At 39.8% G+C, this 23,119-nt stretch overlaps 1 protein-coding gene across 3 annotated transcripts in view; it reads right to left on the reverse strand.

Moving 5' to 3' along the window:
* MYLK (myosin light chain kinase) overlaps positions 1 to 23,119 on the reverse strand; it is a 196,322-nt gene that overhangs the window by 15,709 nt on the left and 157,494 nt on the right. For all 3 annotated transcript variants that reach the window (XM_048309977.1, XM_048309978.1, XM_048309979.1), the window contains 5 exons: positions 14,377 to 14,679; positions 10,718 to 10,753; positions 10,525 to 10,618; positions 9,325 to 9,528; positions 4,926 to 5,143 (listed from right to left, as the gene is read on the reverse strand). In XM_048309977.1, the coding sequence (XP_048165934.1) occupies positions 4,926 to 5,143; positions 9,325 to 9,528; positions 10,525 to 10,618; positions 10,718 to 10,753; positions 14,377 to 14,679 (855 nt within the window). The remainder of the gene's footprint in view (positions 1 to 4,925; positions 5,144 to 9,324; positions 9,529 to 10,524; positions 10,619 to 10,717; positions 10,754 to 14,376; positions 14,680 to 23,119) is intronic.

The following is a 23,119-nucleotide window of genomic DNA, read 5'->3' on the forward strand; positions in this document are numbered from 1 at the left end:
ACTATTTCAATCCAACATATTTTCTTCTAGTGTAAACAGGAAAGAAAATCAATAGTGGGTTGCATGTCTCTTAAATTTGAAGTGGCACAGGCCAGGGGTGAAACAAGAGAAGAAGCAGATGTTGTACACCAGTCAGATCATTACCTCACAGGTAAAACTGGACTTGGGCATGGTCTCAAAACCAGGCTGCCTACAAGCACACCTGTGGCAAAGGGGAAGCACAAATCACCAGCTGTCAGCCATCAGCTGCTCCAAACTTTTATTCAGCTGTCCTGTAGCACAGGTATGCTACATTTGCTCTGCTTAAACACACTGTGGATGTTTTAAAAATGATCTACAGTGAAGCTGCTGCTACCAATATGAACTGGAAGAATGAGGTCATGAGACAGGTGAACTGGCTTGACATTCTTCTTGTGCTGACCCATCAGCAGTGCCCTACTGGAAAATACAGTGATGAAGGTAAGAGAAAAACCTGTTCATAACCAAGTACTGCCAGATTATGCTGCCAGTGTGCAACGGAGTGGTATGTCTACCTTCTAGTATAGTGTGAGACACAGTGCAAATCATTAAGTTAGAAATTCTTAGGCTCATTTTAGAGAAATAGGAATTCAGGGGGCTCATTTTCATTAATGCTCATTCTAAATCTGATGGGAAGAAGAAAAGAATAAGCAAGGTCAGGCAGGAAGGAAACTAAGGAATAGATTAGGGACTGGAGGGGGAAAAACCCACCTCCCAGTAATAGAATTGTATTGTAAAAATATAAAAATGTTAGAAAATAAATTGTTTCTGACTTGAAACAGGCTTGGATTTAGGTTGAGAAAATCATGTCCAGTCTGCACATGTGCCTGAGCAATCAGTGTATGCCTTAAGTGAGATTCATTGCATTACGTTTATCTTCTGTGCAAGAGCAGCAGCCAGATTAGGCACAGTAAAATGTCCTAGTGAGGAACCATTGCTCTCCCAAAGAGATTACCATCTAAACAAAACAGATATGGATGGGAAGGCAAACAGATGTAACACATTCCAGTCCTGCTCCTGTTAAGGTTACCACGAGTACAGGGATTTGCAGCTCTATAATTAAGAGAAAAGCTTAAAAACCCCTCAAATGACAGCAAAGTTTTGAGGAGTTTACAAAAGAATTGACCTTTCCACAACACTGAATCTGAATAGAATATTTTTATTTATCAGAATTTAATTTGCCAAGTTTTGCAACATAAATGCTGATCCCAGTACAGACTCCACTCCCAAACTTAGCTCCATTGAAAGCTCTTAAGGCACTTCATGAAATGTAATCAAACACCTGAGCTAGTGGTCTTTTGAGGTATGCAAATCCCCAACTTACCAAAGGAAATCTGAAACATATATGGGGTTAATAACTTGCCTAATGATTGAACACCGTGCTTGAGGCAACTTTTGAGCACAATCACAACAATTCACTTGCAGTTATGCCAGTTTCCCATTTTAAATGCTGTGAAACCCTTTTTTGCTCTGTTCAGGTATGGTTTTAATAAATTAATTGCAGAAACCTCATTTTCACGTGTTTTCCCTACTCCCACCATGCAGGGGAGTAGGGAAATTTTTAGAAACAGAAACAGAGAGAAGAATGCCTGGGAGCAGCTGCAGGAAATTACCCAGACCCTCCCATGCAAGTTCACCAACATCAAGACCCTCCTGCCAGCTCTCTGACTATCCTTTAAAAAGCACATTCAAAAACTATTCCACAACATCCCTACAGTCACATAACCAGAGTTTTCTTACTCTAAAAAGTATACTTTTTCTAACATGCACTCTAAAATGACTTAGCCTAAAAGAAGGGCAATGTCTTCTCCACAGTGACAATGAGGAGTGAGAGATCACCTTCCTTTTCCAAGTGCAAATGGGAAGCCTAAGATCCCATTTTCCCATCTGCCTTCATTTCAAAGTCAACACTTACATTTTTTTTCAAACTGTCCTTACAAGAAATTACTGAAATTTATCACAATGAACCTATTTTCTAAAAGCTTCATCGTGATCATCCAAGTCTCAGGCTCAGATTTTCACATCCAAGTTTGGAGTGTGCACTGTGTAAACTACCATGAGGAACTGTGTATGCAAAAGGCTGGTGTATGAAATCTGCTGCCCACAGGTCAGAGAAATGTGGGGGTTTTTTTGAAAACATGGCATTTAAGTGCAAGCATAGAGTGTGAAACAACTGACACAGCATTTTCTGTGAATAAAGAAAAAAGAAAGGAGAAGAGTAAGACCCTTTCTATGCAGTAATATGTCAAGTCTTTACCCAGTTGTTTATGAGCTTAGTACACAAGTAGGATCTGTGTTTGGATATCCCTTAGTTCAGATAGAAAGCTGACAAGCTAGCTGGAAACTGTTGCTGACATTGTGTATAATCAACTGATTAAAAAAAAAATCTTTACAGTACTCAGAAACCATTCTCTTTTCTCCTCAAGAAGTTTATCTTAAACAATTTTCTACATGTGTTCCTCAGCACACCAAAAAAGGTCAGGAAAATATCCCACTGCAGCTTTGGTATTTCCGGACAGTGCAACAGAACTAATTAGCTGCAGAAGATGACTGCAGAAGGAGCTGATCCTAATATCTTTAAAACTGATCAAAACACTGAATATTTAGAGGCACTAGTTTGCAGTAGTTACAAAAAATTAAATCTCAGAAGCTGAAGTGCAGAATCAGCCCCTGCTCCCTTCAACAATCCCTTGGCTGAGCAGTTTCTGCTCAGTCAGGGTCAGGTCTGTAGGATGAGGGCTCCAATCCCACATCTATCAATGCCAAAGTGAATTTGACAACCAATTTCAAAATCATAAATCTCGAAGGAACACAAGTGGAGGAACAGGCCCTCAGTGCACCACATAAGACAGCCGGCAAGAAGCAGGCATTAGTGAAAAGTGGTTTTAACAATTTTTGTGAGTAAATGAAACAGTAAAAGTTGTTTTCTACTTTTGGAAATCATCTCAACTGAAATGTCACAGTTGTCTTTGAAATTAAAACAGTTCTTGTGCTTGCTGGGCATGGAATGGAAGGGCCCTTTCCCTTCCTAGGGAATGCCACCCACGATGGAGTTATCCACAATGGGAGGATGATGAATAGCAAATACCTACAATGGAACCTGGCAAGAATTAGCAGCATGTTAAGCCAAATGAATGTACAGCATTGTAAAATCAGAATCAGCATCAGCACCCACAACTCTCATCCTTCTACACCAAGAGAAGTTAACTGGAGTTTAGAGCTTTCCTGCCTATGGCATGACTGGTGCAACTCACAAGCTGCTGTCAGCCATGCAATGTACTGTGATGCCACAAGATTAACAGAAAAGCGAGAAAGCTGATGGACATGAACAGGCTACCGAAAATAGGATCTTCCGTTTGCTAAATGTGGGTGTAACTGTGGTCTGAAGGGTATTCTGTGTTTACATTATATCTCTTGTTGATGAAATCCACTCAGTGCAGCAGTAAATGTACAGTTTTCAGGCTGACAGCTGGAACATCGTGGGCTGAAATCTTTCCCACACCTCTCACACAAAACCACCAGCACTGGAACTTAATTAACAGTTCATCCGTTTCCTGAACAAGAACAAAATCAGTTCATGTTCCCAGAACACTACTGGCTCTATGCTGGTGAAGGAACAGAAATGGCAGTGATGTCTTTTTTAAATAAATAAAATAGACATCTTATCTCTGAGTTAACAGTGTCCATGTGACCAAGATTCATTTAATGCACTTTTGGAGCAGAACATCATCTAAAATTCTTCAAAGCAGACTTCTTTTCCCCTATTCATTCAACAAACCATTCTTGGGAATGCAGTAGTCTGTTATTTAAGTGTCAAAAGTAGTAGGATGAGCAGCATTTAGGCAGATAACAAAAGGTAGCTGGTAGTAAAATCATTGTTCTCAAAAATCATTGTTCTACTTTTTAGTAAGTATTAACAATTTTAAAATTAATATGTTTTCAAAGAGGGAAGGCAAAAGATTTCCAGTAAGAATCCAGCTGTGGGCCCCTTTATATACAGAGTAGGAATTCATATAAGTTGTCCTAATCAATTATTGTCAGGAGATCCACAAATCTTGGCTCTCCCAGTGTAACAGGTTCGTAAACTATTTTTGTTTCTTTTAATTCCTGGAATGATTTTTATTTCTTTTGTGAAAATACAAAGATCAGTGTGGGATGTTGGTATTGTTTAACACTGACAACACAACTGAAGGGCTGCTTTTTAGAGCTGAACAATATGAAGACAAGAACTTTTGAAGGTCTTTGGCTTTCAAGTTGTAGAGCATGTTGGAAGCTTAGACCAAAACGAATGATAGAAAGCTGCTGAAAAGCAGCTTAGGAAGAGGAAGGGCTTGTCAAATGGAATTTCCCCCAATTGCATTATTTTTAAGTAGTGCTATTACACAGCTCTTTATAGCATTCCTATGATGTTTAACATGTATGACAACATCCTGCTGTTTATGATAAGAAATGATAAAAATAACGGGAAAATGTAAATTGACTGTAATTATCTGAAAGGCTTCTAGAGCATCACCTAAATCCCTGCTGTTAAAAAAGTTTTGAGGATTTGTAGTATTCATGAAGCATTCAGTTAGAGAGTTAGTGCTTGATGGTACCAAATGTAAATATTTTTTAACATTACTACTACTGTGTATTTCAGGTGGAATCTACAGGGATACCCTGCTGTAGAAACAGGCAGGTAGATTGTGTACACCTCACTGCAAACTTCTCTTGAAGATGAGGTGCCCTACTCTCACTCTTGAATGTCTTCTTTTCTCCCTTTTCTATTTCTTCCTAAAACCAGAAATATTTATAGGAAACATAGTTTATTTACTCTCTATACATGAAAGAATATAATAGGTATCATGAATTACTGTTTGTTCTGCCCTTTCCCCCTGTGATACTTAAATAGGCAGAGAATTCATTACCTAATCTTCTTGCGAGTCCAAAGTCGATGAGTTTGATACTTGTACCAGTCTTGTTGACACACATAATATTTTCTGGCTTCAAATCCAAGTGGACAATACCCTGCTTATGAATGTATTGAACTCCTTCCGAAATCTGCTTCATGTATTTAATGCACTCTCTCTCTGTCAGTTCAAAGTCTTCATCAATGATTCGTTCAAAGAGTTCTCCTCCAGAAACCCTGTGAAAGACAGAATAAGAAGAGACTTCTGTAACATATTCATTTGGGGAGTAATCAGACCTTTTTTTTACAGCAATACAGAGAGTTCAAGCTTGCAGCAGTCACTTCAGGATGCAATCTGTGTTTTGTAATTGCATTTTCCATAGCCACACAGAAAATGTGGGAAGAATCACCTCTTGTGTGTGGTATAAATCAATAAATGTTTTCTATTCTGAATCTCTGTCGCAGGTGAGAACTGTGAAACACCGATGTTGTTATTCCAGGCAGGAGGGATTTACACCCTGCCTCTAGGACTGGGTCACCTGCAGCTGACAGTGAAGTGTGTGCTCTGTGATTGCCACCCTGCTAACACGTCTTTGTAGCACTGCTCCCGACTCTGAGCACACATTTCCCATGTCTTCCTTTCCTCGTACCATCCATCAGTGAACAAAGGTAGATAATGTAATTTAGAAATAAAGAAAACTAAAATACATGGAATGGGTCCCAGGGAAAGAGGACAGAATTTCAAGCACATGAGCAAAAATTCAGAAAAAAGAGAGATTGAGAGTGACAAGGGCTAGGAAGGAAGAATTCCGATGATATGGTTAATTGGAATGCAAAGCTCAAACGGTAAATTACTGACCCAAGTGAGCTCAGAGGGAATTTCCTCCTTAGCTATGACAGGAGAAGGATATAACCCACAACACTTTCAGTGTTGGTATTTTTAGCTGAGCCCTCATCACATTTCTTGTAGGTCAATTCCATTTTTATGCTAATTTAAGATGTGAAATAATTGGTCTTTCTAGGGTAGCATCTCCTCAATTGAACTGTTCATGAAACTGAAGTGGGACATTTTTAACCTAGATTTAATGAAGCATAATTTGTGACTTGTTGGTTTTGGTGTTTTTTTGTTTTGTGTTTGTGTTTTGTTTTGTTTGTTTGTGTTTTTTGTGTTTTGGGTTTTTGTTGTTGTTGTTATTTTAAATTCTGAGTAATCACTCAACTGGTTTATCTGCTTGCATCCAAAGATGGGAAATACTTTTTTCTTATGCTGTGGGTGAATGACCGTAAAGAAAGGAACGCGTAGTGAAGAGCAGCTTTGCTTTTAGAAATTAAACACACCATGGTCTTTATATGGTTTAATATTTTGCAGCATTCATGCTTGTTGCCAAATGCAATTGCACATTTCAGTTACAGAAAGAAAATACACAACAGAAAAGCAGCCTTTCCATGTTTGCAGGTTGCCAGATAACATGATTATATCCCTCATGTACCAAACTGAATTTGAAACATCTGAAGTTCTGGATGCATTTCTTGCTTTGGCTATAAGATTTCATAAAATATGTAATTAGAAATGCTATTGTGGTTTCCTATGAATATAAAAATAGTAAGAAGAGCCTATGCTTGACAAACTGAGGGGTTATGTTGGATAAGAGCACATTTGTAACCTAAAGCAATAGTATTGCCAGACCTGTTGAATAAACATTCAGGGGATCTAGTTTGTTGTTGCTTTGCTAAGACATTAACCAGTATGGGTGTTTATGAAAACATCTGCAGGCAAAATGTTTATATCTGGATTACTCTGCAATTCCAAATGATAATCATCCTCATACTAAAATGTACCAGTTGTTTTGACTGTTTAATGCAGATAGTGACAACTTACTTGGGCTATAAAAGTGCCATCCTTTTCAGATCCCCAAAGGGAAAACTTTTCAGAAATTGTACCATTGTCTCAAGCACCACTTTTTTAGCACATTTTTGTAAATGAACTACTGTTAATACATCTGCCTGCTGTTTTTACCATGGGAGCTCTCAACACTCTCGTAGCAATGGTAGATTAAACTGCAATGCGCTTATGGGATGAATATTGTTGCATTTATATCAGGAGCTAAATCCAGTTTGATTTTTGCCAGTTAGGAAGCTGAATAAAACCAGTGTGGATGAGGTTCTACACATACACAGGTGGAGAAGTCAGCTTTGTTCAAACAGTCCAACTAGTTCAGAATCTAAATCTCTCTTTTTTTTCTGGGTTCTCCTCTTTTCAGTCTTCCCTACATGAGTCATATAGGAAAATATTCATGTCTGTGGAATCACAGAATACACATCTAAGGTTTTTGGTTCAGTAGGAACAGTGAAAAGAATCTACCTTAGAGTTGCCCAGGCAAATACTCAACAGTATTTTTAAAAATCTACCTTAGAAAAGAAGAGAAAACCGAAGTAACTTGTACCAGCTTAAATCACATCAAATGATAGAATTTAGTGCTGAGATTTTGCTCCAATAATCTTAATTTGCAATACAATAATCTCCTTCTGATCTATGTAAAAATAAACTATCTGAGGTATATAAAACTTTGAGGCACTTATCTCCCAGTGCTGACTTACATTGACAACAGGCTACTATTTTCAGATTTACTTTTTCCACTGAGATGCTTATGGAGGAACCAATATTTTCCTATATTTGAAAAGGAAATGCCTGAGATTTGCCTCTGACTTCCAGTAAATGTCAGATGGAAAGGTTTCCAGGCAAGAGCACATCATTATAGTGTTTAATTTAAAAGTAATAATAAAAAAATCAGATTTTTTTTTTGAATATGAAATCAAATAATATAAAATAGTGTAATAAGAAATACTAAAAGCAGAGAGTATGAAGTTTAAAAGGTTCTAGGAAAGGTATGGGAATAAAATTAGAATGAACAATTTAGAATAAATATCAGGAAGCAAAATATAAGGGTGCTTCTCATCAATTTGAGTAGAAGGGGAGCTCCTAAATTCCAGTCACTGCTAAAATCTGATTTAAAAGAGACTGATAGCAGGTGAGCTTGATTTATTTGAAATCCATGCATTTAAACTCTGATGGAAATAAAACAAACAGCTTGGATAGTAAGAATTTTAAAGGTATTTCCCACAACTTCTTTGAATGCAAAGAAATGCTATATCACAGCAGAAATGATCCCTTGGAGGCTCTTTATCAATACAGGTGCAGTTGCTGGGCTGGGATTGTGTCAGCTGGATAATGTGACAGCAGAGAGGCTACCAAGTCACCTGACACAGGGGTCACACGAGCACCTCACTGCCCAGACCTGCCTGCTCTGCTGCTGCTTGACACAATGGAAATGTTGGGAGGGGGATGGGAGGGGGACTCAAAAACCATAAAAGGTGGCCACTCCAAACTAAATCCACATCCTAGTGAGACTGGGTAACAAAACTACTTTAAATTTGATTGCAGTTTTCTATATTTTTAAAGAGTAAAACCCCTTTGCTGCCAGGGGGGAACTAATGGAGTGTAAAGCCATATGCTATTCCAGACTCTTTATACATCTCCCTGTTTTCCATTAGGTCTGCCAGCTCTCAGTTCCAAGCTAAGTAGGGTTCCCTTCCTTTACCATCGTCAGTTTGCTCAACTGCTTAATTTAAAAATAAAAACACCTTCCTGCACATAAGTTCCAGGGTTGTAAAATCCAGTCTCTGAAATATGCCAGTGCAGTAGTAGTTTGCAGATAATCTAAGCAAGTGCCAAGCAAGCAAAATAGACATATAGTCTCTTTTGCCTCAAACAATTTATATCTTACTTAGAACTTCCAGCCAGCAAGAAAACTGCTTCTCCTTGCATCAGAGAGCACATGAAGTCAGTGTGGCAGCAGAACTGTAACTAAAGTAACTTTTTGGGAAAAACATCAGCACAGATCAGGATTTGATTTCCTTTCCAGCTGGTACTGCCACAAGTATAGAATTCACACTAGGCAGGTGCATTATGGATGATGCAGACATTGGTCATACTGGCCTTTATTGTTTGTGAAGCCTGTTCAACACGTTTAGAACTGCCTTAAGTAAAAAAAGTTCTCCTCCTTAAACATATTTTTGTTCTAAATGAAAGTTCAAAATGCAGTTAATTTGGTTCTCACCTCTCCCAAGCAGGCAGTAAGAGTAAGGTGCAAAACCCCACCACATGTACTTTAAGAAACAAGCAAACAAGACAAAACTGTAAAACATATTGACTGATTTTTAAAAGATTAACACAGATTTACTTACACAGTTTAAACAAGTTGTATAAATAATTGGAAAATCTTGCAAGATCTGAAAACCATCCAAGCCCTGCAAATCCTGAAGCATTTGACGGTCCTGTGTCTGTAAGTTGCTACTTTTGTACACACAATTATTTTCAACATGATTAACTTTGTTGGTGTGTTCTGCTTTATACTTACATTTCCAATACCATAACGATGTTGGCTTTTTCTTCAAAGGCATCTACACATTGGACAAGTTTTGGATGGTGTAGGCAGTTCATGATGCTGATTTCATCCCTTATGTTTTCTTTTTCCTTAGCAGAATATGCTTTGAAAAATTTCCCTGCCCAAACTTTTCCAGTCTTCTTTTCCACAAGCCTGAAGACTTGTCCAAATTTTCCCCTGAAAATATATAACTATTTCCATAAAATGTTTTTGCAATATATGGGCCACCACAAATAGCAACAATTTACTATATATTCCAGCACAACCATTGCATTCTGAAATAAAAATGTCTTAATATCAAGTATTATTCTATACTGATTTTGTGCAGAGCAATCTGCAAGAACTTTTGAATGAATACCATGTTTAGAGATACTCTGCCATTCCAGTTAACAAGTCTTATATAGGAGGGCTCAAAAACTGGGACTCCTACCAGGCTTTAATTCAGGTCTTTCTGCACACAGTTTTCTGTAGGTCATACACCTCTGAAGGGGCAGCAGATGGGACATCTCAGGTATAGGATGTAGGTGAAATCAGAATCTGAATGTTCGGGGTGTCAGTACTATTGTTTCCCATTGCTGTAATGTACAATTCTACCTCTATGTTACACTTCTCAGGATCTGTTATTGGCAGCACACAGGATCCCTGGCCTTCAGCACTGATCACTGAAAGATTATCATGGCCTGCAGTTCACACCACCACGAGCTGGGGCCCTAAGAAACACAGCCAGACTAATCACTGACCTTCTCTCAGCAATAGTATTAATGCTGTTGGGATTATGGCTGCTGTCAACAGAGATTCCAGCCCGTGGGCAGGATAATCTTATTACCACTAATGGATAGAATGGAAATTCAAGTACACAATGTGTACTCTTTTTTTGAGATAGGTTTTAGGACACTGAAAAACCAATGAATCCTCTAGCTTTGTTCATTTGTGGGCTCTGTTTTCCTTGCCAGAAACACATGTAGTGCCTATTTAAAATTATCAGCTAGTAGGAGCAAAGGATCTTTATGGAGTGGAGGCCACAATGTGTTAAAATCTATTTTTACCACAACAAAGGAGCCCAACCAGGATGTTGAAAGTGCAAGATAGTCAGAGAATAAATGCACATGATCATTATAACTAGCAGGTGGCCTTGAAAACTGTGTGTCTTCAAAAGCAGGGTCCAGTACTTACGATCCCAGTCTTTCTTCGATGTTATAGACATCTGACACCTTCTGTTCAGTGTTGATTGTAACTGTCCGATATTCGACCTCTGTTTCTTTCCCCTCTACAAATAAGTGTTAAGGACCATGATTAAAACACTCCAGAAAACGTGAATGAAGAACACAGATTTGCATTTGTCCTGTTTAAAACATGCACTTCTTACCATCGTCAGATAGCTCCGCTTCATCCTCTTTAGGTTCTGTGATGAAAATAAAAAGACATGAATAAATTTTTATATGGGATATGGTACTTACATAAGATAGTCAAATTATTCACAGTGACGTGGACAACAGATAGACCCTATGGCAAAGCCGCAAAAAGCAGTCAGGGAGTTTGTGCATTAACTTAATAATTAAAATCTCTTCACCCCTTCTTCATCACTATTGACTATCCAGTCACAGTCTAGTCACCATTTCTGAATAAATCAAGTTCCTGCGGTTTGCAGTTATACCTGCTCCTGTGGTTTGCAGTTTGTCAATTATACCTGCCTACTAGAAACATCAGCATACTTCATCAGTTCGAAGTCATCTAAGAAATACCTTCAGGAATGCCTCAGAGAATAAACAAATAAATTAAAAATATTAAAACCAATAACACTTCTTGTTCAATGACAATTTTTTCTTGGCTTTGATGTGCCTTTTTTGGATTGTGAAGCCAAAAGTTAAGCAAGTTTTTACATGAAAAGATTCCCTGCAAAGCATCCAGATGAACTTGTCAGACTCGAGATATTGAGAAAATTTGAACAGCATGCATTCCCCCGAGCATGGCTGAATTCTGTAATCACTGAGGTCCAAAAGGAGCCTCAGTTCTGCAGGCAGACTCAAAGACAGGTGAACCCAGTGACCTAAGTCAGAGTAAAAGCTGGCCTGAGTGTCTTGATTTTCATTTCTAATTTTCATATACATGAACTGCCAGTAGCACTGCCTGAGGGTATGAGGGGAAAGGGGCTAAAGCTGGAATGTTGTCATACATTACTTAACTGCTTGGGCTTGCTCCTAAGACCTGTGGCTGTGACCATTAATTTGAGAAACTGCAAAGCCTGTTTGTTGCACAGTGACACGTTCAATTCTCACCGTAGCTGCTGAAGCTGCACTTTGCCATCGCGGAGTGCAAGCCTAACCAAGGGATTTATCCCCCTCTCTGTCAACATATTTGTGTTATGAAACATTAACGCAGTACTCTGGGTGCTGCTAGGTGCATTAGAGCACAGAGTTAGATGCAGAGGATGAGAAGAAAACAAAAGAAATAAAGGGTGAGCGGATAGCTGGTCTAAGGCATCAGCCTTTCACATCCTACACAAAATGCTGCATCTGTCTACTGGTAGCAAAGCCAATCAAGTGGATAAAGTCTGTTGCTAAAGCCTTTTTTTTTTTTTTTCCTGGAGTTGCAACCCTTGCATATTCCTGCACAGATGAGCTGCTTTGCAGAGATCTACCAGAAGAGTAGGGAGGGAAGGCAGCCTTCCCCACCCGGGGTAGCTGTCCTCAGACCTTCCTCAGCTACAAACCACTCCTGCACAGAGCACATCACATTTTCCTCCCCTTTTAAGGGCTGCATAAGGGAGCTGCTCCCAGCCAGGCTGCCAGTAGGTAATGTCTGCCAAATGCTGCTTAGGCAAGAAGTCAGTGCCCGGTTCTGCAGTGACATTGCAATAAAGCCATGGAATAGAAACAGTTTGGTCCACCAGTGGAAGCCTAAATTTTATAAGTGGAACAAATCTGATCTTGGTAAGTGCTGAGTAGCTGTGCTAAAACCTTTCTCGGAAGTGAGTCAACAGTACCAAATTTTCCTCAAACATGGCAATGTGTGCTTTAATCTGTTGTCACTTAACAAGCTTATTTTAGTAGCTGTTTTCTTTAAATGCACAGTGAAAATTTAGCCATGCCTTTCTTCACTAAGATCATAATGACACTGCTAATATGTGCTGACCACCTCAGTATGAAAATCAGTAATCAGACTTCCTGACAGCCTAGAAAATCCCAAGTTACTCAGCTAAGTGTTTACATAGATGGCAGCTTAAAGTCCTAACTTTGACAGGTACTGAACACATGCATTTTCCGCTCCTTTAATTAAAGCACCAGTTATAACCACACACTTGAAAAATCACTCTTTAGATGACTTGCTCTTTCTCCATGCTATCTGCAGTACCAAGAATTGAAATCAATAAGCCCCGGAGTTGAGAGCACAAAGACAATCCCCTCCTCCTACAAACAGAACACATTTTCTTTTTGCACAAAACAACTTTTTTGTTGCATTTTAAAATGTGTATCACAATAACTCATACACTTTCTGGCCTTTTGTATTAAATCTATGTAAGGAAATGCTCAGTCTGAAAAAGAAAAATAGCTTGTTTGCTTTGGTCCAGTACAGGTAGTGCTTGCTCTAGACAAACATAGAGAAGAGTCAGGTCTCCAACCCTAGAAGGTGTTTGTCCTGCAACTAAAGAAAGAGGGCATTCAAACACAGGTAATTTTATTATGAAGAGCCAATACCATCTAGCTTTCTTTCAATTTTATTGCTACTCCTGATGTTATTTTCCCTGCTTTGACGAGAAGGTGCATCTTGATATAGATTGGTTTTAAATCTTGCAAATAGAGGAAAAGTAATTTCTCAGCATGCATCTCATTTAGCACTTGAAGAGAAATATGATTTACTTTTGTTTAGAAACATCTGTTGAGAGGCTTACACAGTTGTGTGATGCTGCATCACTTTGCTGGCATTTTGTCTTGCTTTAGCAGTAAAAGATAACTTCACAAGGGTTATGTGGAACACTTAAAGCTCCAAATGCCCGCACATGTAAGTAAGGAGGGAGAGATACGACCCATAGTCCGCTCCTCAAAGACAGGAAAAATGGTAAAATTCATTGTTCCTGGTCTGGACTTTTTGGTGAGGTGACTGTCAAAGTCATGTTTGCACAGTAGGTAGATGGAGGTGTGCACAAAAATATGTCACTTTCTGGTTTTGAAAAATAATGTTGACATTTGTGTGTTTCAAGTTTTAGTACCAGTTTCTGAATAATTTCTACAATGATCCAACTCCCTATTACCTCTTTGAGAAGATCTTAAATAAAAATTAAGAAGCAAAAGATACTGAAAAATATTTTTAAAAGTACATGCAACTGTAATCAAAAACCCTAAAAAATATTTTTAGCATCCTTAATGCTGGAAAACCAACATGCTTAGTAGGATAGCCTTGAACTCACAGGCTGGGTGTACTAGGGGACACAGCACTAAGGTGCACTAGCATGCTGGGATTGAAAGCATGGGAACTGCAGCTTGCTACAAGGTGCCGATTCATTTTCTGCTTCATATTCTGTGCTTGGCTAGCAGCAAGCACATTCATGATTTCCAAAAGCTAATTTGGGATCGTGTTTATGACTTGTTTTTCACAGTGCATCTAGTACAAACTTAATGAATCCATTGGTGTATTTCAGGTAAGCCACCAATCATCATTTTCCAACTGGGCATGGACTGAATGTGTAACATGCGTGAAAGGTTTCATCTCACATTACCTGTGCACTGAACTGCAGAATTCTGTCAACCAGTACTCCTCAGAAAGCCAGAACAAGAATCATTGCTTGCTTTCACAGGGCAGGGATTTGGGATCCCTGAAGCCACTTTTCCACACTGGCTGTATGCAAAACTGATGTGCTCAGACTCCCAAATGAAGTCTGTGAAGGACCTGAGCACAGCTGCAGCCCAGCACAAGCATTCACCACACAGAGACATGGGAAGGAGGGTGTGCAGCGGTCTGCCCTCACTAAGGAACTCTTAAGGTAGAGTTCAATCAAATTTAGGGGTTTTTTTCCACTTAAGGACTAACCTTCTTGTTTCTCTCCAACTTTTACCAGCTCAGACTCTTGGCTGGGCTCGCTGATGCCGTACACGTTAGCAGCTCGCACGCGGAATTTGTACTCCCGGTCAGCCTGCAGGTCCTGCACGTTGAAAGAGGTGCTGCGGCAGGTGGTGAGGTCTGTCCATTTGTTATCCACTGAGTTCCAGATCTCCACGGTGTAGGACTGCACGGCACTGCCACCATCATAAGAGGAGCCATACCATGAGAGGGTGAGGGAGGAGCTCCGTATGTCTGACGCACAAGGAGTTCCGGCAGGCGGGTCTGGTTTATCTGCAAAAGCGTACGCAAAGCACACTGTGAGGATAAGAGACAGAACTTCCATCAGGCTATTGCTGGCCCTAGCTAACACTCCTTCTCTTTCCATTCCATTGCTCTGCTTCACAGCTATCCTTACAGAAACTGTGGAGACTAAAACCAGTCCCAGCTATGCCTGCAATCTCCCACAATAATGCAAACCACTCCTTGGCGATCTTCCTTAGAGGAACACCCCTGTAACCATCCCATCACTGTGATGCACTTTCTTCAGCTCCTTTCATCTGCTTCCACACTTCAGGGCCACTGCTCGCCTTTCACAGCCTCACAAGGTGCCACTCATCCAAATACACCTGGGTAGCAGAAATACTGAACCCAGTTTGTTGCCATGGAAACAAGGCCTGGAAGGGTGACAAGTTTACCTGCCAACTGTTTCGTGAACAAATTCATCTCTTTGCAGTTTTCGGAAGTCTAGTGCACTTTTTGGTAAGAAGGAGCTCAACTTAGAATATATAATTTAAATAGTGAGATTTTAAAAATCTCATATGCGTTTTGGAATTTGTTGAGGAAGTGGAAGATAGAAACTTCTATATTTCCTCAGTTAGAGGATTGCTACAGAAGTCCTTATTTACATGAGTAGATCCAATATCACCAGAACCTGGTGTGCAGATGTGCAGCCAACTATGCAAACACCTGAGAAAATACAAAAGCCTTGAGGTTACATAATTTTTTCAAGATTTAGTCTAATGATTAATTATCGAAATTAATGTTCTTCTAAGAAAAATTATGACTTTTAAAAGAAATTTCTAGAAAATAACTGTGGAAGTTAAGCACTTCAAAAAACTTTTAAGGGAACAAATAGCTTCTCTGGAAATAATCCTCTCAGAACTAATCTAGCAAAACCTACATAATGAAGATGATGTTGATCTGGATGAACTAGGGGCCAAAGGTTGAAAGAGAAATCAAAGGATGAGGTAAATGAGAGAAGATGAAAAGAAAAATGATAGAAAGTGTGAGATGCAACAAACAGTGGTTACACTGGACATGAACTGATAAAATCCTGGTCCATTTTGCTTCTTCAAACTGCTAATGGACATTATCCCTTTTTCTGTAGGAAAAGCAGAGCTCACAAAGCAGGCAAAATGCAATGAGAACATCCAAATGCTGGGAAAGCTTTTGTAGACTTTGATCAAAGCCTTACTGTGACAGACTATATCCCTCTATACTCAAATTATCATTCCTAGGAAAATTACTGAGCTGACAGAAACAGCCACAATTTGTCAGAAACATGCCTCTGGTTCTTGGACAGAGGAGCCTCTCCTCTGACTGCTGCGGTTTAACTCACAGAGAGGAAAATTAGGACAGTCTAATCTGATCAAGATAGTTAAGTATCAGTTCACTATTTGGAAGAGTACAAGTTTAATTGCCCAGTGACTTCCCTGAAAAAAAAAATTTAGTTCAGTTGTGATGAAAAATACATCTCCCTCCACAACTAAACCTACTAGAAGATAAATAAATAGAAATTTTCAAGTATGAAGGAAAAGACTGAGAGGAAGGAAGGGAGGTGAACAGTGACTTTTCCATTGCATTCAGTAAGAGAACGCCCAGGTGGAAGAAAAAGTGACTGCCAGAATCAAGATTATCTTTATTCATTTTGGCAACACTTAAAACACCATTCCACTAGGAGTCATCATTAGACAGTACATCTCTTGTTAAACACATGTCAGAGACCAGATGTCCTTAACCTCTGGAATAGCTTATTGTTCCGTAGTGGTCACATTTTACTCACCTAATTTTCTGGCAGAATGGAAGGGGCTATTAGCAAGCATGAATTTATAGAGTAGATACATAAAGAAATGAATCACAACGAGTTACATGATTTGTCTAAGATTAGAAAGAGAGATTGCAGCAAAGATGAGAACTGAATCTTGATCTCCTGGTGCCTCAGGAGCATCCCTCTTCCCTGTACTGATCCTGTCCCAGCCTCTCTGAAGCTGCAAGAAGTGAGGATTCACATACCATTTAGAGTATCAGCACCTTTGTACCATAGCCACAGCACCCACCAGAGAGCTGCTGGCATGGCACACATGGATTGTATGATTTTAGTCAGACAGTGGCAACAGCGTCTTCTTTTCACTACAACTTATTATCCATGCAGACCTTGCTGGGAATTATTTTCTGTCCTTTTCAAAATCTTTACAGAAGAAGAATATTCAGCTCTGTGTCGTGTTTTCCCTCCCATGTAACCATCACTGCATCATCTCAAAATGTAGATAGCAGAACTTGAATAAGTAACAGCCGATTTATCCTGAATCCAAACAGAGCAGAACAGTTGCTGATAGCAGGAGGAAAATACTTTGAAGAAAAAGCCAAGCCGGTAGTTCATCACCTTACAGTGGCATCTGCTGATGTTTGTCTGACATCTGCTATGCACACATCCAAACCTGGGTGGATATGTTGCTTTAAAAATAAAGTGTTAGGTTGCTTTACTACTGTGCACTGAATTTGTATGAAGAAAATGTGCCTATGTTTCAGTATTTGCAGAGCATGGTAGCCTGCTTCCTGTGCAGGACATGAAAATACATTCTCTCATTGCTGACTTTCAGCACACTTCTCTTTCCAAATGAAACTCTGGGCATGATTTATCAGTTGTCTATGCCTCAGTTTCCTCAGTGAGCTCTCTTTCCATGACTCACCTAGACAACTGCAATCCCTTTGGCCAGCGTCGTTTACAGAAGCAAGGCTTAGGAACGTGAGCACTGCAGAGAAACCATTCATGGCCAAGGGGACATCAGTGGCAAAGGATATGTATGCTACATGGCTTTAGACTAGTATCTGATAGTCTAAAGCCATGTAGCATTTCCTGTGCCACTTGGGAATATTTCTACATTCCTAACGCATTTTCCCCAATAGGCAGAGAGGAAAACCTGCAACCTTGCCTGGACTCCATTGAGCCAGAAAGATGCACGTTTCTGTTGGAAGTCTATCACGTGCTGCTGCTTGCAGATCTGTTCAGTGTATAAATACTGTAGTAGCTGCTATGGGAGATCATAGACAAGAATGAAAGCCTAATCTTTGCTCTTTTTTAATGTGACAGATGTATATGTACCATTTTACCATGCTCAAAAATGATTTGATATCAGACTGGATGGTATTCTACAGCTCTGCACATTCAGAGAATCTGCAGATGGTCTCTCCATGTGTCTGTTTTATTTCTCAACATTTTATTCTATGAGGATTTTAAAGGTTACCCTGTATTCATCTGTCTGTATTGAAAGCTAGAATATTTTGCCAAACTACATTCCCTTCTGGAATATGAAATCTCTATCAGCACAATTAACTGCTTCCAATAAAAACATCCCATGGGTTGAGAGGGGTGTGGAAGACAAGCACAGTTCTCTACTTTGTCCTTCAGTTTTAGTGTTTACTATACCATTAATGTCTGTCTCCAATATTCCACTGCATGTCATGTGCAGTCTTTGACACACACAGTCCTATTCCATACTTAGGCTTATATTATAAGGGCTTTACATTGGCTTTATTGGACCACAATTTTGTTCTTCCTGTCCTGGACTAAACCATAGCTACAATCCAATATGTGAACTAGAAGGAAGGGAAAGCATCGAAAAGTGCACTTGTGCACATTTCTACAGGACAAGGAATTAATTTAAAATATTGAGCTCTAACTTCAATTTCACGGTTACATGCAACAAAAGAAAGCCACAATAAGGAATCTTCACTATACAAAACAAGGGATACTCCAGCCTTGGCTAACTTACAACACATACATGACCCCTAAATCAAGACTTATGATATTCTAGATTGTCATGGTCAGACTGGCTGTATCCACACAGTCCTGTTGAACCTGGTCAGAATCCTACAAACTCCAAAGCCTTTGCATGTAAATCTCTCTAGGAATATCAGTAGGATTGCTCCAAGCTGGCTTCCAAAGCCTTGTGGCAGGCAAAGGAGCTGGATAAGCAGCTAATTTGGCCTCAAACCTGACTCGGGGACTATTTGCACAGCAGCACAGAGACTGCATTAAGTCACTGACACCAGCAGCACAGAGGAAGCAGCAGGAGTGACTCCTGTGTGCTGTAAGACATGAACCAAGCAGAGAGGAGTAAGAGGGACTAGAGGTGATGTGAAGGAGGGCTCTACTGCTTTGTAGTCCTTTGTGCTCCATCAAACCCGGCACAGATTAAAACCCCCTGCTTCTCAACAAAGGGAGGTGTAAATTACCACTACCCCAAGAGCAAGGAGGTCAGATTCCAGTTTATTCTTTGTGGCATGTGTTCCTTAGGGCAAATGATAATGCCATGAGCTGGCCTCACATGAAATGTGTAAGCCATTTTAAAGACCATCCTAGCACTGAAACACACACTTGTTATTTACTCTCAAACTGAATTCAGCTGCACTCCTTCCTCAGATAAATTCTCAGAATATTTTGGCAAACAGGTTTTGATATACAGCCTGAACTAAACTTCAATTAATTTCTATTTGTGCACTCTGAGAAACATAAAACATAAGCATGCTCAGCCTTTAAATCATTGCTATTTATCAGACAGATTTGACTTGATGTCATTGCCTTTTTTTTCAGTGGTGTATTGGTTAGAGCATGGTGCTAATAACACCACGGTTGTGGGTTCAGTCCCTGTACAGGCCATTCACTTAAGAGTTGGACTCGGTGATCCCTGGGGTCCCTTCCAACTCAGAATATTCTGTGATTCTGTGAAAATTCTTTCACACAAGGAAAGAGACTTTCTCTCTTTTTGTATAGAGGGCAAACCCACAGCTCATCCAGGACACCCACATAACATGAAACCGTGCTATCAAGACCTCACTGCCTTCTCCATGTGGCTTAGTTTACAGAGTCCTCAGAACACAAGAGCCATTCCAAGAGACCAAAAAAGGCAACAATCTCCTTATCTAACTGAGTACAGGGAAATAGAAATTGTTCTGCTACTTGCTGTGAGAGTCAGGCTGAGCCAAGGCGAGGCGATAGGGTTTGCTGCACATTAAGAGCTCGCATGGCCCTGGCTCTTAAGTAGACATGTTTTTCCAGCAGAAAGCCTCTGAAAACTGAGAACACTATAGCCACAGCCTGTGAAAAACTTTTTTTCCTTTCTTTTATGAACAGAGACAGCACTGAAGCAATGTCTCTGAAGTAGTTTTCTTTATCTGTTCTCAAAATTGGTTTGTTTTCTTTCTAAATCCAGTTATCATATTACTGTATAATACTATTATTAGCTATTGTGATATTTGTCTGCCAGATAAAGAACAAACAGAAAGAAACAATTTAATTCCATTCCACAAGCTGTTTAGCCAGGGAAGGTATTTAATATGCTGCAAAAGCCAGTTGAACACTGTCCATGCCGACAGCACTGGCAAAGCTTTCATTTGAAATCCATCAGCAGGAGAAAAGCAAAACCATAAAAGGTCATAACTGAACTTGGCACTATCACTGACAGGGCTTGGGGTCATGGCAGACCTTGCTGCTTTGCTTGGAAAACTACGCCCTGCAGCTTTTTCCCGGGGAGGGGAGTGCTGCAAGTGGAGATATTATTACCCCTTAACAGCCTGTAACAAATGTAAAATCTGTATGTTAGTGTACTATAGGTTTAGGATAAAGTTAAACTAGAAAATACCTGCGTTCTCCTGCAAAACAACTCAAGAGAAACTGAAATGAATATGAGTTTTCTCCTAATGAAACAGCCTCCCCAGCAGAGGCAAGGACCCCATGGTAAAGATTTGTTTGCCCAGAGTTTGAAAGTTACACCTCCCCTGGAAAATACAGTGCAGAATGCTCTCACCACATTGCTCCTCCTGACAACTCTGACATAAAACTAAGTTATTTAAAAACTGCCCTTTTGAGACCTGTGGATAAAGTAGCTCACAAATACTGGTGGCCCAGAGCATTGCTTTTTGCTGTTGGGGTAACTGAGGCATGAAAGTGTAAAATGACCTTGCCCAAGGACACACAGGAGAAGGGAGCTGGGAACGAAACCAGAGCTCACCACTCCCACGCAAATGCCCTCAGCACAAGAACATCTCCTTCTGCCACAGGCCTAATGGAACAAACAAATATATAATGCATTCTCAGGAGCCTTTCTCTAAACCATCTGCTCCTGAGCCTGAATCAACAAGCTGTTCAGATTACTCATGTGCTACACATTAGGTATCTGCTTTGATAACTGATTGAATTAGAGCTCCCAAACCTGCCCACTGGAAGGCAGAATAAATTTTAGGAGCTTCTCTAGTGGGAATATCAGTGGATTAGTCTCCACTGGAGTGAGTTTGGGTCCTAGGAACCCCATGTTTGCATGCAGGAGTTGTGATTAATCATTTTTGAGTAACTAAGATATCCCTAGGATTTAACAGCAGGTAAAATACAGGAATTTTGTTGTGATTGTAAAAACATTTATTTTCTTCCTCAAAAAACAGCTGAAGGTATGTCTCAGGAAAAAGCAACTATGCACAGAGTTCTACTGAAATTTCTGCTAACAGAAATGGCGTTGAAACTAGATCGACATTCAAGGAATAAACCTGGATTAGTGTACCAGCACTGATGCATAGAGCAGTGTAAGCTGGTTTTCCTCTACACATTTTTATCCTTCTGTGAAAATTTAGTTTTGGTACAGTGCAGAGTTTTGCCACTATGCATTAGTGGGAGGCTGATAGTGGAGGTTACTATACTCTTGAACTACAAGAGCAGCAACATAAGACATCTCTTCCTTAACCACCAGTGTAGTTGCCCTTTAACCATAAAACCAGTGACAAAAATAGTCCAGCAATCCAGAGGAATTTGAAAGGTTAAAGGTTACAGAGCGAGTCCACCCACATACTCTTAGGAAATTCACTGCATTCTTGACCTGACTGTAAACAGGGAATCACATGGATACTGCAAGATATAATCTGATCCTTCTCCAAAGAAGAACTTCAGAATCATTCATATTTGCACTTCTGAGCTGCAATATTCTGTGTCAAAATGTCTATGGATGTCTTGCTTCACTGTCTGCTTCCCAGATGTCTGCACTTACTTACCCAGAGAGGAAACACAGAACCCTGACCACTGGGTCCTCTCTGTCTGAGCGGAGAGCACTGAGCCCTGAGCCAGATTTCTCAGGATCTCACAGAGTGCATTCACAATGCTGAAAGGGTCACTGTGTGCTGCTGGTTTTGTTACCCCTTTTCCTTGTAATAGAGTTTCAGGGCACAAAACAAATGCTAATATAGCTTGTATGTATGTGGCTTGTGGAACCAGAACCAAGCACTTCATAGCAGCAATTAATAATCCTATCATTACATTCAATGACTACTGGAGCTAGTGATGATCAGACCTGGTTCTCGGCTAAACTTGTATTTTCTCATTTGTGCTTGGAAAGACTGTGCTCACACAGATTCTGCTAAAGGCATGGAAGTAACACCTTCCTCACAGAAAGTAACTTCCCCATCCTAAGTCAAGTATGGAATGGAGCAGAGGAGCAGGTATTAGTGAATTCATGTTATATTACTTGCATGCCTGTGTGCAACATGCTTATATATATGTGTGTGTGTGTGTGTGTGTGTGTGTGTCCATCCTTGAGTATTTGGTTTATAATTTTCCAACAGTGGAGAAGGCTGCAAAACACAGGACGTGCACCAATGCTGAGAGTAATAAAAACACCGTAACTTTTAACTTCAGGCCTCTCAGTGTCTAATGATATTGCTCTCATTCTTTTGCATATATTTACTGTAGAGCTTGCTAATCACCATGATACTTATATATGTGTGTGTGTATAATACATATATAGATATACATATATACACACAAAATACCACACCAGGAACAATACAAATCCCAAAGGATTTATAAAAGACAAACAAGGTTGATCAAAATCAGCCCCCAGGAAGGTAGTACCTGCGTTTCTACTTCTATCTTTAAAAAAAAAAAAGACAGCGCTAATATCCAAATTATTCACGAAACACTGATCATCAGAAAGCCCCTGCATAGTAGGCATGGAAACATGAAGCAATATGCCCAAAAGCATGAAGCAAGCTTGTGGCATAGCTGCAGAATGGATTATTTCTCTAGTGCCAGATACCCTTGTTGAATACTGTGTTATTCTTCTGATTCTTTGTCATAGTATCCAGCTTTAGCCAGTATGAAAACGAAGTTCTTTTTTCTAAGGTGGTTACAGACCTGGGTCTATCACACAGCTAAAATGTTCAGAATCATAAATTTGATAAACATACCAATATACATCCAATAAATGGCATGAAAGGAATGAATATTCCTTGCTATCACTGTAAAGTGAGGGCTCTACCTTGCCTAAATCAGTCATATCTTACACTAAGCTCATCGTTGGCTCATTTAACAGCTTTGGCAACACAAGTCCTCTTCAGTCTGACACACTGTCTGCTAAAAATAATTAGCTCAATCTCACATCAGGCTGTTTCAGTTTTGGAGCAGAAACAT

Source organism: Corvus hawaiiensis, chromosome 7 (genome assembly GCF_020740725.1).
Source record: "Corvus hawaiiensis isolate bCorHaw1 chromosome 7, bCorHaw1.pri.cur, whole genome shotgun sequence".
Taxonomy (NCBI): Eukaryota; Metazoa; Chordata; class Aves; order Passeriformes; family Corvidae; genus Corvus; species Corvus hawaiiensis.